Raw genomic sequence first — 14,833 nt, 5'->3', positions numbered from 1 at the left:
GCATGAACAGGAGAGAAGGGAAGCATCCAAAGCAGAAGAAGTGGGAATGGACGAGAGGTGGATGAAGAACAGAGGACAGACCCAATAAGCTGAGACGGACGCTTACACAAGATGACACTAAGCATTAGGGGAGGGCAGGTGAAAATGAGCTTGACTCCTACCCCAGAGTTTATTAAGACCTGTTACCAGACACGAATAGAAGCCAATCTGGGTTCTTGCACAAAGCAACTGTGATGAAACCAGAAGCTGACAAAGATTATTCTAGCAGCTGTGAACACACCAAGACCAGAGTGGGATGAGCTGAGGATGGAAGCACCACTACCAGGATTCTGACACATTTAGCCCTTTAGATTTGCAAAGCATCAGACCATGAAAGGGCTAATTCCAGCAATATGAACTCCAAAAATTTCATGCAATTTCTTCTTCTGTGGTGGTATTTTATTACATCCAATGTTGCCTGTAATAACTGGATAGAGCTTGGAAATCAATTTGCTACAAAAGAGTTGACACTGCCACTGGATTTTGGCCTGGGTAAGATTCAGCCTCTACCTCACGTTCATAGCATCCCGGTTCTGCACGTTACTGTCAGTTTAGTTAGCGCACAGGAAAGAGATTTGGAAAGTGATTTGGAAAGTTCAAGTCACTTTTCCCAGCACGGTCAGCAGCAAATTACTGAAACTAGAAAAAATGCAAGTCCCACATTCAACCCCCTCCTCTGATCCTCTACAGATCAGGGGAGGGGGTTGGAGAGGCATCAATAAGTATTTTTCAAAACTGAAATATAATTTCAACAATCATCATTTAAAAATTGGATGATGTACTTGACAGACTCATTACAAACTTCTATTCTGCAGTTTAGTCATATTTGTGTACTGAAGTAGTCAGTGGTGATTTGCATGCTTCCAACATTATCAGGTGGAACTATTCTGATATTAATCTTGGCATATCTATTAACATTTACAACTCAACGATATAAATCCATTACATAAATGCTTTAAATATGACTCAGCAAGGTTAATTAAATAGTCATTAGTTCCAACTACAAAATGACTGTGAGGTAATAGTGATAAAATGATTTTTTTTTTTTTGCGGTACGCGGGCCTCTCACTGCTGCAGCCTCTCCCGTCGCGGAGCACAGGCTCTGGACGCGCTCTGGACGCGCAGGCTCAGCAGCCATGGCTCACGGGCCCAGCCGCTCCGCGGCATGTGGGATCTTCCCGGACCAGGGTACGAACCCGTGTCCCCTGCATCGGCAGGCGGACTCTCAACCACTGCGCCACCAGGGAAGCCCGATAAAATGATTTTTAAAAATTGTAATTGAGCTAATCTGTATTGAGCTAAGTTCTTAAGCACATATTCTATGCCAGACAGTTTGAAACGATAATATCGTAATTTAATCTTCTCAATAACCTTAAGAGGTAGGTTCCATGATTATCCTCATTTATAAATGAGGCAACCAAGGCACAGAGGCGTTAAGTAACTTGCTCCGGGGCAGACAGCTAGCAAATGGGGGAACCAGGATTCAAACCCAGGCTGTCGGGCTCCAGAGCCAGTCCCAACCAGTAAATGAAGGGCTACCATGTGCCAGGCCCTGCAGCAGGTGCTTTATTTATCTCATATTTAATCATTGCATCAACGCTAGATGTAATGGGTCAAATGACTTCCATTTTACAGATGAGGAACTTGAGGCCCTGAGGGGCAGGAACCCGACTGAAGTTAAGAGGCCGAAACAGGATTTGAACGCAGGTCTCCCTAAATCCAAAGCTCCCCCCACATCAGGGCCCGGCTCTAGCCTCGGGGCAGGGCGTAACATGCATGACTCACTTTCCGCCAGGCTGTGTGACTGTGGACTGGATCTTTGCTTCTGTGCCTGTGTTTCTCAGAGACACCTGAACTCCTGCGGGCCCCAGGGGCTGCCCTTTGCTGAGAACCTGCCATGGAGACGGAGGAGTTAGGAGCCACCCAGCAGCAACGTCCTCCTCCCAGCCGCAAGGTCCATCCTGCTCCCCACACGAAGCCCATGACCTTCTTTGGGTCAAGTTTCCTTGGAAAAGATGGTAGAGATTGTGGATACCCTTCCCAGGGAGGCTTGGGGACAGGGAGAGGGAACAGCAACAGTAAAATGACACTTTGTTTCATTGGCTCTAAGACACCTTCAATTAAAGGTGCACAATTATTTTACAAACCACTGCGAAAGAATAAATACCCAGGGTCCCCATCTCTAACAAGAAACCCACACAAAAAGCCGAGACCAAAGGCCCTCACTCTCAGGGTCAAGGGAAAGGAGAATAAACCCACCATGAAGAAAAGGAAGGCAATAAATATGCACATCTCAGCCACGGTGCTGGGTGCAGGGAGGGGGAACTCTCCCCCGAGAACCTGTCCCTCTAAAAAGCCATCCTGGTATCTATACTCGGACAGGGGAGTGACCAGCAACCTAGACCCGGCCCCTAAAAACACCCGCTATGTTTTACATGCAATTTCATTGAGCTCCCAGGCCCTCTTGAAGCTTATCTGTGGGTCCCTTGTGGGCTCAAAGCCCCCAGTTTAAAAACATCTTGCTTTTTTAAAGGTAAGAGAAGACCCAGTATGTACCACAGAGCAAATGTGACAAATGCCAAACCTTTCCATTCACGGAGAAGCCCGTGAACACGAAGTTGACGTCCCCGCCCTTCGTGCAGATGTCGCTCACACCATCCACGTAGAGCTCCACGGTGGTTGGCTCTGCCCAATGACAGGGGGAGGGGGGAACAGGGTACAGGACACAAGAGCAAGCTGAGTTCTGCGACAGGATGAAACTGTCTGCGTAAAACACATTGAACTGTTTAACTGTATGCACTTTTGAGCCACTTACATGGCTTGAAATCCGAAGGCACAAGGAGGTACACAGGGAAAAGTCTCCTTCCCACCCCTACATCCTGACACCCACTCCCCCACCCCAAAGGGGACCAGAGTTTACGGTGTAATATACTTTTGTAACAGTCTTGCAGCTGAGCTGTATCTCAGAGTCCCATGGAAAATCCAGTGAGTGCCAAAGAGTTTTATTACTGAACGCCCACCAGAGACCAGGCACTGAGCTAAGTACACTTAATCCTGACAACTATCTTAGAGGTAGGTAGTAACATCTGCAGCCGATTGAGGGGTAAAGTGGGGCACAGGAAGGTTAAAGAATCTCCTAAAATCACAGAGCTTGTGAGGGACAGAGCCCAAATTCAACCCCAAAAGTCTGGCTCGGCATCTGTCTCCTGACCAAGTACAGGAGTTCGGCCACATTATACCAGGACTGTAAACTCCAATGTCCATAGTAACCCGGTGGATTAGAAGTCAGCAGACTGGCCAGGTGCGGACTGCAGCAAATGGAAAAAGGGGGACAGCTTCTACCAACTACTGCCACGTGACCCAGCGCTGCCCAAGCTTCCACCTTCTCAAGAACAACTGGAAATCTGGATTTTATGTGCCGTGTCCTGATTTTTCAATATTAGCAACTAAGTCAAATTTAAAAAAAAACTGAAGAGTTCATTATAATAGGGGTTAAAGTTGAGTTTTTAAAAGGTTCGGAAGACTGTGAAGTGAGAAGCAGAGGAAAAACTGAACCAGTCAAGAGAATTTCTGGTAAAATGAAGAATGACGCACATACACAGGGGAAAGCACCAGTGAAAAATGGACAAAACCTTGAACAGGCAGCTCACAAAAAGACGATATCCAAATGGCCAGGAAACATATGAAAAAGTGCTCAATCTCATGGACCATCAGGAAATGCAAATTAAAAGCACAGTGCGAGGCCACCACTCCACCACCAGGACAGCTAAGATGAAAGAGACTGACAGCCAGAGGATGTGGAGGTCTGAACTCTTACACACGGCTGGTAGAGCAAAGTTCTGCGACATCAACCTTGGCTGTCCGGCAATCTCTACTAGGGCTGAACATGTAAAAAGTCTATCGCCCAGCAATTCCACCCGGGTATATACTCAACAGAAATGTAGACCTGTGTGCACCACAAGATATGTACAAGGATGTTCGCAGGAGCACTGCTCCTAGTGGCCAAAACTGGGGCGCAACCCAAATGTCCACCAACAGTAGAGGGGGTAAATCATTTGATATTCACACAGCAGTAGAATGAACTAATATACTAACACATAACAACACATAATAAGGACGAATTCTGTGAAAATTGTCAACAGAGAGAAACCAGGCACAAATATGTACCCTGTGCGATTCTATTTACATGAAGTTCAAAACAGACAAAATAATCTATAATTTTAGGTCGGGCGGCGCAATTAGCAAGTGCCTGGGATGGGGCACTTCTGGGTGCTGGTCAGGTTCTGTCTTGTCATCTAAGTGGTGGTTACGTGAGTGTGTTCGTTTTGTGAAAATTCATCGCCTGATATCCCTGTGATGAGTACAATTTTCGGAAAGTATGCTATAATTTAATTTAAAAACTTATTAAAGAAAAAGAACTGACAAGAAGGGAGGGGATTCAAACAAAACACTCGTGCAAACCACCGATCTGTGACCTCTCTGGCCTATTTGTCGTCTCTCTGGCCGTGGGTTGGCTTTGACTCCCCTCCACTTTTCTGGACCGCACCAGCCAGGCACCCCCGGCCGTGAACTGAGAAAGAGCTTGTCGCCCAGATGCGAGTTGGCTGTCGCTGCCACTGTGACAGCAGGGACTCAGTTCTTCCCCCTCTAACTCACAGGCAGGCCTGGTAGGAACAACTGGGCCCTCCACGTCTCCCCACAAGCTACAGAACTGGGGTCACACACCCTCTACCGAAACGTCAAGGCTCTGCTCTCCAAAAACACCAGCCACGTCACAGCAGGACCCCTTCTTCTGATCCAGCCCACTCCCACTCCTCTGACTTTGCTAAAAGACAGTCACCTCAGGAAAGTCTGGAGCTTTTGTTTGTATGTGTGCGGAAAGACTGCTTTTAAGTGTTACTAATTAATTGCCAATTATGTGCCAGCGATTCTGAACACATAACTACACTGGTCCATTAATCCTCCAGTAGCCTGTGAGGCGGGTACTACTACTCTCCTGACCCCTAGTGAGAAGACGGACGCCAACCCAGCGGAAGTAACTCGTCCAAGGTCGTCACAGAGCTGGTAAGGCCCAAGGTTGTCAGATCTTCTGATCTCTTAAGAGAAGTAAATCTGGATTTTTATGTCAAGTCTCACAATGTTTAATGTTGCCATTAATTCACTGAAAAAAATTTTTTTAAAACACTGAGGGGAAAAAAAAAAAACAACAAAAAACAAAACAAAACACTGAGGGGGCTAAGAAAGAAGCTGTCCTGGAAGAGGAACCAAGTCCCCACTCCTGACCTCTATATTCATCAAGTTCTACTGACACTTAATGAACGAAGCTGCTAAGGTGGAGTTTTCTGAGGGGTACAAGAAAAGATGCCAACTGTAAGAAACGTGACAGAAAATCTTAAAGTAGGTCTAAAGTAAATCCAATCTACTCTAAAGTAATAGGGGCAAGGCGGTTAAAAAAAAACACAAAAAAACCCTCTTCCACACTAGAAAGGAATCCTTAATATTTTAACAATCTATGCATTCTGTCAATTTAAATTAATATTCAGCATATAACCTAATCCTTTACAGAGTATACCTGGTTATTTGTTAACTTACCAAAACTCCACCCTAGAGGAGGCTCAATCTTCAGAATGAAATCTCCCTACAAGGAGAAAAAAAAAAATCACTGCAAAGGACTAAGAACTGATGACTATTCAACTAGTTTAATTTAGTTCAGTGCTAGCCTATTATCTAGAATTTTCACACCTGAAATGGAATTCCAATCATAAACTTTGTACTTGTAAATGGTAGTGAGCTCTTGATTCCCTTCATGTGCTGCAATCTCAACCCCCAAATCTCCCATTTAACCCATCAAAGAGTTACAAAGACTCTGTATTCAGTGCTCTTGGTCTTCTGATTACATTCTATTAATCCAGTCTCCTGTTAACCCCTCATACGACTAAGGTTGCCAGTGTCAGCCAGATCTTCAGGAACTAAAGTCATTTCTTAAAACTAGATTTTACATACACCCTTGAGTGAAGGGTTCCTTGAGAATGTTTTAACAGTTTAAAAAGAAAAACAAAAACAGATTTCAAGACCCAACTAGTCTACCTCTAGAAATCAATCTTATGTATTGTGCATAAAGATGTAAGTTCAAGAATATTTATTGCTGTGTGGTTAGTAATAATTTTAAAAACTGGGAAAAAGCCTCTGTGTCTATAGAGAAATTGGGAATAAATTAGTTTGGCCTGCCTCTGACATGCGTGCAGCCGTTAAAAGGAAGGTCCAGGGCTTCCCTGGTGGCGCAGTGGCTGAGAGTCTGCCTGCCAATGCCAGGGACATGGGTTCGTGCCCCCGTCTGGAAAGATCCCACATGCCGCGGAGCAGCTGGGCCCGTGAGCCATGGCCGCTGAGCCTGCGCGTCCGGAGCCTGTGCTCCGCAATGGGAGAGGCCACAACAGTGAGGGGCCTGCGTACTGCAAAAAAAAAAGGAAGGTCCATACACGCTGATGTCCAAAGTGTGCCAAAACATCACCACAGGGAAAAAAAAATCACATTGCAGAACAATGCCTAGTGTTTGAGTCCATTTGTATTTTTTTTTAATCAAAAGCAAAACTACACAGTATATTAACTACTTTTGCAACTTCCTGTGAATCTGTTTCCAAATAAAAAGTTGAAATGTGGGGAGAATGAGGGGTGGGAGAATGGGTATGCATGGATACCCATATATGTGCACATGTGTTTGTGTATCTGCATATATGTCCATGCATGTATATTCGTGGATATCTGTATAACTCTAAATACAGAGAAAGCCATCTGCTAGGATACACACTGAAACTTTTATCAGAGGTTATCACTACAGAGGGAGGGGGTTTTGAGGGATAAAAGATAAAATTTACTTCATATACTTCTAAACACCTTGATTTTTTTCACAAAGCTCATGAATTCACATATTACTTATATAATTCTTTTTAACAATATTTTAAGCTGCTTGCAAGTAAAGGGTTCTATTAGATCAGGGTTTCTCAGCCTTGGCACTGGTGACATTTGGTCTGTCCCGTATAGCATGGCAGGATGTTTAGCTCCATTCCTGGCCTCCACTGACGAGATAACTGCACCACTCTCCCTCCCTTACGGTTGTAACGACCAAAAATGTCTCCAGACGTTGTCAAATGTCTCTGGAGACATTGAGAATCACTGCATTCAATCAAACCAGTTCATAAGCTTGGCCAGAATTTGGCCAGAATTACCATACTCCACTTACAATTAACAAAACATGAGTATTTGCACATGTAGGAAAGCCACTCTCCTAGTTAGCGCAGCCCTGTGGGTCACACTGACAACTTCCCATCATAAAAGACTAAAGTACTCTCCCCTCTTACCTTATCATACAAGGGGATCATAAAGTAACCATTGTTAGGGGCACAGTCTGTCTGGTATTTCAAAGTCCCATGCTTGGTGTACAACTTTATCTAGAAAGGAAGGAAAGAAAAGAGAAGTCATAATATCACTGTTGAGAATTAGCTACATATAATGCACCTGAATGCATTCAGTCAAAATGCATTTGCTGAGGACCCACCACATGAAGCTACTAACACTAGGCATTAGGACAGAGGGAAATAAGACAAGTATCCCCAAAATAATGTGATTTGATATTTTTCAGGTTAGAAACTATCTCCCAAAGTCATTTTTTTCAATGTTTTTCAGTTTATTTTAGTGTCTGTCTCTACGTTGTTTCTGGGTCTAAAACAAATTTTCAAAGTTTGCTGTTAGTAAGGGGCTTGTTAAAATGCAATTCCTGGGGCGGGTTGGATTGGAAGTTTGGGGCTAGCAGATGCAAGCTATTATATATAGAATGGATAAAAAACAGGTCCTACTGTATAGCACAGGGATCTATTTTCAATATCCTGTAATAAACCTTAATGGAAAAGAATATGAAAAAGAATATATATATATGTATAACTGAATCACTTTGTTGTACACCAGGAACTAAACACAACACTGTAAATCAACTATACTTCAATTTTTTGTAAAGTACCTTAAAAAAAATGCAATTTCTGAGCCCCACGTCTGTTTCTAAAATAGAAGGTCTGAGGTGAGGGCCAGGGATCTGTATTATTTACCCCAAAGAGTCCCAATGCTTGGAGTAACATCCATCTAGAAACTTTTAATGTTAATAATCTGTAACTATGATAACAGAATTGGGTCACACCAGCTAAGAAGATGTATAAAGCAGCAGACTCAGAACGCGCGCACTTAGGAAAGGAACACAGTGAAATTACGTACAGACTGCAAGCTCCCCGTGGGCGGTGACCACGGCTTACATTCCATGGCGCCTGGGTCAGTGTCTTATTTAGTGTAAGTACTCAATAAATACTCAAACTTGTTCACAGGCCATAAAGAAATTCAGATGCATGCACTGAAAGCAGGGACTGAAAATCCAGCTGTCCAGAGGGGCCATGGAAGTCCTATCAAGGGGCATTCACCTAAAGAGAGACAGATCGCTACTTAACCCAAGCCAAGTTTTGCAGCCCAAAGATCAGCTGGTTTTCCAGAGAAATCAGGAATGCAGTTTTTAATGTGAAATCTCCTGATTGTTAAAGAATTAGCAACCAATATAGTTTTTCTTTTTTAGGGATTTCTGTCTGCTCTGTTCACTGAACTGAATATCCCCACCAGACACAAGGCTTTTGCACATGCCGGGGCTCACTCAACAGTTACTGACTGAATGAATATGATGGAAAAACACCCAGAAGGGAAGAGAGCTGGAGAAGAGTGAAGGTAGTTTTACTGGGACACAGAAAACACAATCAAGAAATGATTGTGAAATATCTTACTTACATTTCTTTCATAAAGCACAGGTCAGGGTACAGAATGGCAATATACATTACACGTATGAAACACCTCATTTCACAATCGGAAATTAAGAAAGAATGAGTGTCTCAGACCACCTGGACAGGCAGCCCTAGGGCTCAGGGAACACATTTCATACCAGGTCACAAAACCTGCCCTCTGCTCTCAAGGTCACTATTAGTGTGTGGGGTGGGAGTGCCCCTTACTGCCTTCACTTCCCTCCTGGAGCCCCAGGAAACTACAAGTTGCAAAGCCTTTCCAGGCGGCTTCTGGAATGTCCTGTGCCCACAACCCAGGAGGTGGCATGGGCACCCAGAGATCCTAGGAGCCCTGCCACTGTCAGTGGGTAGATTCATTAAACGCCTGACTTCTTAAGACCAATCGTCTTGAAGGTGACGATTGATTAACTTCTTCAGAAAATACATGATGCTGGGTTCTGCTGCCTCTCACCCAACACCATCTTACAGGAATAAAAATTGGGACTTGGAGCAAGGCCAGGTCAAAGAGCTAGTGGGATGGGAATCTACTTCCTACCCCTCCCCCAATCCTCAGTAACCTACTTTGTAGAACACAATGGTCCAACCCTTGCAGCCATCCAGCTACCAGCACAGAAGCAGCTCAATGTGCTTTCAGACAGACAGCCTTTGGGGTCTTAGTCCCCTCTCCCTTCTCTTTTTCAGCCACTTCCTTTTTTCTCTCTCAAATTCCCTTTTCTGCCCTATCATCAGTAACCTCCTGAAACAGAGGCCAGCCCTCCCTCGGGTCCCTTCCCATCTGTCCTGCAAGTGACTTTCTATCCCTACCTCTATCTATCTCCCTTCTTCTCACAAGCTTTCTGGGTCATAATTCCACTAGGCTAATAATCATCTAACTGAACAGGGCTTTGCAACTTAATAAAAAGACTTCTGCACAAATCTCTAGCGTAATTCCAATAACTACCCAGTACAGGCAGCTGACAACTCTCCATTTTCAGAGGAAAAGGGGTCCCATGGGAGAAACCAGGGAAATTAAAAATACAGTTTCCCAGCCCCAGAGATGCCAAGAGAGATCTACTGGGTCAGGATCTCTGGGATGGGAATCCATGCTCTTTAAAAGCTCCCCAGGGTGGTTGGAGGAGCAGTGGATTAGAACTTTGCAGGGACTCTCTGTTGTGTGGGTAAGACTTGCTGTCTCTAGGTTCTGGAATATAGGTTTCAGAAATCTGAGTTTCAGGAAGTCTGGGTTCCTGGGAGTTTGAGCATCTGGGGTATCAGTCCTAAGGGGTCTGGGTCCTGCTGAGACTGGGTTTTAAGAGATCTGGGGCCTGGATTCTGCGGATCTGGAGTTTAGGTTTTCAAGAATCTGGGGTCTTGATTTGCAGGATCCTTAGTTTTGCGTGACCTAATAAAAGTTTTAGACCACCATCATCGTCACCAAAAATGTCCCTCACACCCATGTGCACATACCTTCGGGGCCCCGACCCCGCCCCCACTCCGTAGCTGACCCCAAGATAAGAACCCCCACTCCAGCGCGACTGGGGAGGAGATAGTGGAGACCCGCGGAGAGCGGCGCCTTTAAAAAGGAAAGGACTCCCAGAGTGGGGGGCTGGTGGCAACTGCCTGGTGTCAGAAGCGAGGCCACCGCGGCTCAGAGAGGTTGAGCGATTGGCCCGGGGTCACACAGCGAGCTCCGGGCCGCGGGGCGGGCGCTCACCTCGATGAGCGAGTAGTTGATCTCCACGTCCGACTTGACGAAGCCCCCGCAGCCCACCACGATGTCCTCGGAGCCGCGCGCCGGCCCCACGCCGCTCAGCAGCAGCATCACGGTGGCGACCACCACCACCGACCCCGGCGGCCCCACGCGCCGGCGCTCCCGCATGGCCCTGCCTCTGCTGCCAGACCCTCCGCAGGCCTCCAGGTCCCGCCCCTCAAACCGCACGCGGACCGCGGCTTCCTCCTCCGCTGGCGGCTGACAGCCCAGTCCCCGCCCCGACTCGGCCGCGCGTGCGCGATCCGGCCCCACGCCCACTCCCCCAGGCAAAAGAATTATGGCGCATGCTCAGCAACAAAACGAGACCATTTGTGCCCTCTGGAGGCCTGGAGGACTCCGCGCACCGTCTGGCAGGTGCAGTTGCAAGGTGTGTGCATACAGTCATAAACTACAAAGCTAAACCCTACTTTGGAATTCAGTAGCACTGAAACTGGAAAGGACGAGAGACTGTTGATCGAAGTATCCAACAACTTTCCCAAATCTTTTTGACGGTAAATTTCACAAGTATAATCTCAAACCCCTTTTAGGGATTTGTGTCAACTGATGTATTTTTCCGTGATAAATGATGAATTAGTTTTTTTTTTAAAAGAAAAACATGTCATTTAAGTTCAGCATAATAGTTAAAAGGTATTTAAATTTTATTTAATCCCAGCTCTAATTACATTTGTATAGAAACAAACTTTGAGGGTTTTCCCCCAGTAAGCAAGAGATGCATGCAGTTTGATTTACTTTGAACTAGCTCCGTGAGACGATTCATGATTTGTCTGCAAATAAGTTCAAAAATCAGCACGTTATATTTTGTCCTAAGACTGAGTGTATAACATAGTGTAGATGAACTACAAGTCACCACATCAAAATAGACAAAAATTGCTTTTCTGACCTGATATTTGAAAGTCTTCCATTTTATTCCTGAAAACATCAAGTGCTTTATTTTGATAGTTTTTAATACTTTGTTTCTAAATGATGAGGTAAGAGAGAAGATTTCCCACTGAAATTTGCCATTGTGGCTAAAACTCAAGCAATATAATACAATTATGAATCACAATGATTTTAAACTACACAATCGTCAAAACCTTCACATTGGCTACAATGCAACGATACACCCACTGAGGATTTCAATCATGAGCGCATCAGATTTCTGCTTCTCACTCTGCATTCTCACTACAAATACAGTGAGATTCTCAACTGTTCAATTATAAAGAGAAACTATTTAAATAATGGTTTTATTTTCTGAGGTTCATTATTTATCATTACAATGGAAACAGATGCCCTTTACTGTCCCTAACATAAATCCCTGGTTTGTCTTAGCAAATTACCAGGCGGGTGAAAGCCATCGATTAGGAAATGCTGGCCTATGGAATCCTCTTATCTTACAGAATGGTAAACCAAGGCCCAGAGAGGGAAAGGGACTTATCTAGGGCTCGGCACACAGCCATGTGTTGTTCAGAGAGCTGGAAAGCAGGCTTTGGGATGCCCGAGTTCTGTTCTTGGCTCACCTACTGATTTCCTCTGTGTTCTTCCTGCCTTCCTAACCATTCTCCCTCAAACTTTCACCATTCCCCTCAAATTCATCTTCAGGTATACAAAGAAATAAAGCACTAGGACTGTGGCAATGCCAACTGCAGCGGGAGTTTCAGGGAGAGGGGGCTCAAGCCTCCCCATAATTTCCATCAGCCTCCACCAAAACCACCTCAAATAAACAGACGTGATCTGAATGTAAACAGCAGACCATCCACACTCAGCCTCAAGACAGATCCTTGAGTTTCTGTGTCCCTGCTCTTCCAGAACTCCCAGGCAGGAGGACAGCTGAAGGCATACTGCCTAGGCCCCAGGCCAGGGCTGGAGAAACTCAGAAAAGGAAAGGGGAAAAGGCCAGGGAACCCATGCTGTGGAAGCCCTGCCGGAGGCACAAAAAAGAAGACAAGAAGTAACAGGGCAGCATGGAGAGCGCAAAGGATTTGAATTCTTCACTCAAACTGAGCACCTGTGCTTGTCGGTCTGAAAAAGCTGAGTCTTTCCTTCCTATTTTGAAAGGAATACATGCTCATTGCAGAAGGAAAGAAAATAGAAAAGGGAATGCAAGGAAAAAGGAAAATTAGGATTCCCATGACCACTGCTTTAGAGCATTTCCATCTTTTCATCTATGCATATATGTTACATAGAGTCATCTCTCAAAAGAACTCGTGGCTGGGGACACACCTTGCTTTAAGACCCAGAGGAAGAAGGTAAATGACTTGACTTCCTTCCCCACTTTCCCCAACTTAAGCATATACTTCTTTCCTTTGGAAACATATCACAGGCTATTTTGTATTATAATCTCTTTTTTTCACTTAGCATTCAGCAACCATATTTCCGTATTAAATATATTTCTGCAATGGCGCTTTGAACCACAGCTTAGTAACCTAGGGATGAAATAATACTACTAATGCTAATAAGAGCTAACTCCGCTTGCGCGTTTACTGTGTGCCTGGCACTGTGCTAGACGCTTTGTTAGTCATCTTAAAATCTTCCCCCCACCGTAGAGGCAGACAATGTCCATCCCACAGGTGAGGAGACTGCGGCTCTAACTAACCAGGCAGTGCCCCCATCCCCCGTGCCGGTTGTTGGACATGTGCACACCTGTTGGGTTCACTTATCAGGATAAATTCCTGGAATTGTTGGTCCACAGTATTCGGGAAGCTTGCGATGACATTTGTTCCAGGGAGAAGGGGGGTCATATGGGGATGCCGCTGCACTTTCTGGGGCTCCGGGAACCCCTCCCCCGCTGCCTGCTGGGGCCTCCCTTAGCGCCCCTCCACCTCGCCTCCTTTCACCCCTTTGCGCCCCACCCCCGCCGCGCGGCCGGACCTTGCCCGAGGCCTTGCAATCCCGGCGCTCGAATCCCCGCCCCTTGCACGGCGGAGCGCGGCCAAGGAAGCTGTCCAGGGACCCACCGACAGTCTGACAGACGGACTGACGGACGCACGGCGCCCGATGGCCGCGCCTGGCGAGCCCTGCGCGGGCCCGGAGGTGAGTGTCTCCATCCCGCCCCACTCTCCTTTTCGGGCTCGAGAGATCTCTTGGGCAGGGGAGGGGAGAGACCTCCAAACTCCCGGCCGGGAGGGGAAGAGACCTGCCAGTCTAACCGCAGGGCGGGGCGACCCCCTCAACCAAGCTGGTCCCCCGAAGAACCCAGCCCTGTTAAAGGGGCCTACAAGACCCCACCCCCCACCCCTCTCTGGTTCCTGTCTCATCAAAGGGTTTTAGTGGGAGGGTGGCAGTGATGCAGTAGGGGGAGAATTAAAGCAGCGTCTTCTAAACTCACATTCACACTTCTCAGATAAGGAAAGGCCAGCAGAAGGTCTGAGTTAAGAATTACAGATGGCGATCTCCAGTAGAACAAGCTGCGGGCTCAGACAGGCCAGCATGGACTCAGCTCTGCCACTTCTATTTGTGTGAGCCTGAAGGAGTCTGTTCCCCTACCCCCCAAGCCCGTGCCTCAGTTTCTGGTCTATGAAATGGGGACAGTAATACCCACCTCCTACAGTGGTTATGAGTCTGTGCCCAACACTCATCAGAGAGCCCAGGTCTCCCAGATTCTAGGACCGGACTGCCTTTGTTCAGATCCCAGCACCACCACTGTCCAACTGGGTGACATCAGCCAACTTACTCAGCCTCTCTGGGCCTCAGCTGCCTCATCTGCAAAATCAGCATGACTGCATCTACTTCATAAGATTGGGGTTAGGGCTAAAGAAGTTGAGAATTATGAAGTACTCTAAAGAGTGCTTAGCACATTTTCATGTAAATGTTAGGGGTCCAAAGAGTTGCCTGGCCCCCTAAGCAGGTGAGTTTGGGATCCCTGTGTTGTACCATCATAAGAGTCACCCTGGTGTTCCCTCAGGTCTGGAACCAGACGGAGCCCCAGCCCGCCGCTGACCGCCTGCTGAGCCTGTGCTTCCTGAAAACAGCAGGGGTCTGGGTGCCCCCCATGTACCTCTGGGTCCTTGGCCCCATCTACCTCCTCTACATCCACCGCCATGACAAGGGCTACCTCCAGATGTCCCGCTTCTTCAAGGCCAAAATGGTAGCCACTGCCCCTGGGAGCCTGTAACCAGACAATGGTAGGGGGTCGGGGGAAACAGGCTGGAACCTGGCAGAGACCCCAAAGTAGGCACTTCTTCTATCAAGGAGCACACAGTGTGGGGACAAGAAGGGACCCTGTTAATCAAACAGAGCA

At 46.5% G+C, this 14,833-nt stretch overlaps 2 protein-coding genes across 4 annotated transcripts in view; one reads left to right on the top strand and one right to left on the bottom strand.

Moving 5' to 3' along the window:
* LOC101280990 (nodal modulator 1) overlaps positions 1-10,871 on the bottom strand; it is a 52,598-nt gene extending 41,727 nt beyond the window's left edge. The window contains exons 1-5 of one of the 2 annotated variants that reach the window (XM_004270144.4): positions 10,561-10,871; positions 7,398-7,487; positions 5,632-5,677; positions 2,624-2,724; positions 1,825-1,931 (exon numbers count right to left, since the gene is read on the bottom strand). In XM_004270144.4, the coding sequence (XP_004270192.1) occupies positions 1,825-1,931; positions 2,624-2,724; positions 5,632-5,677; positions 7,398-7,487; positions 10,561-10,725 (509 nt within the window). In that variant the 5' untranslated portion in view covers positions 10,726-10,871. The remainder of the gene's footprint in view (positions 1-1,824; positions 1,932-2,623; positions 2,725-5,631; positions 5,678-7,397; positions 7,488-10,560) is intronic. The other variant, XM_049698986.1, reaches the window with a different exon arrangement.
* A 2,661-nt stretch (positions 10,872-13,532) lies between these two features.
* The window catches only part of ABCC6 (ATP binding cassette subfamily C member 6), a 56,242-nt gene continuing 54,941 nt past the window's right edge, over positions 13,533-14,833 (top strand). For both annotated transcript variants that reach the window (XM_004270146.4, XM_049699595.1), the window contains exons 1-2: positions 13,533-13,626; positions 14,498-14,680. In XM_004270146.4, the coding sequence (XP_004270194.1) occupies positions 13,591-13,626; positions 14,498-14,680 (219 nt within the window). In that variant the 5' untranslated portion in view covers positions 13,533-13,590. The remainder of the gene's footprint in view (positions 13,627-14,497; positions 14,681-14,833) is intronic.

The sequence above is a fragment of the Orcinus orca genome, chromosome 16 (genome assembly GCF_937001465.1).
Source record: "Orcinus orca chromosome 16, mOrcOrc1.1, whole genome shotgun sequence".
Taxonomy (NCBI): domain Eukaryota; kingdom Metazoa; phylum Chordata; class Mammalia; order Artiodactyla; family Delphinidae; genus Orcinus; species Orcinus orca.
The sequence above is the reverse complement of the archived record's forward strand: the minus strand, read 5'-3'. Positions and strand labels throughout refer to the sequence as shown.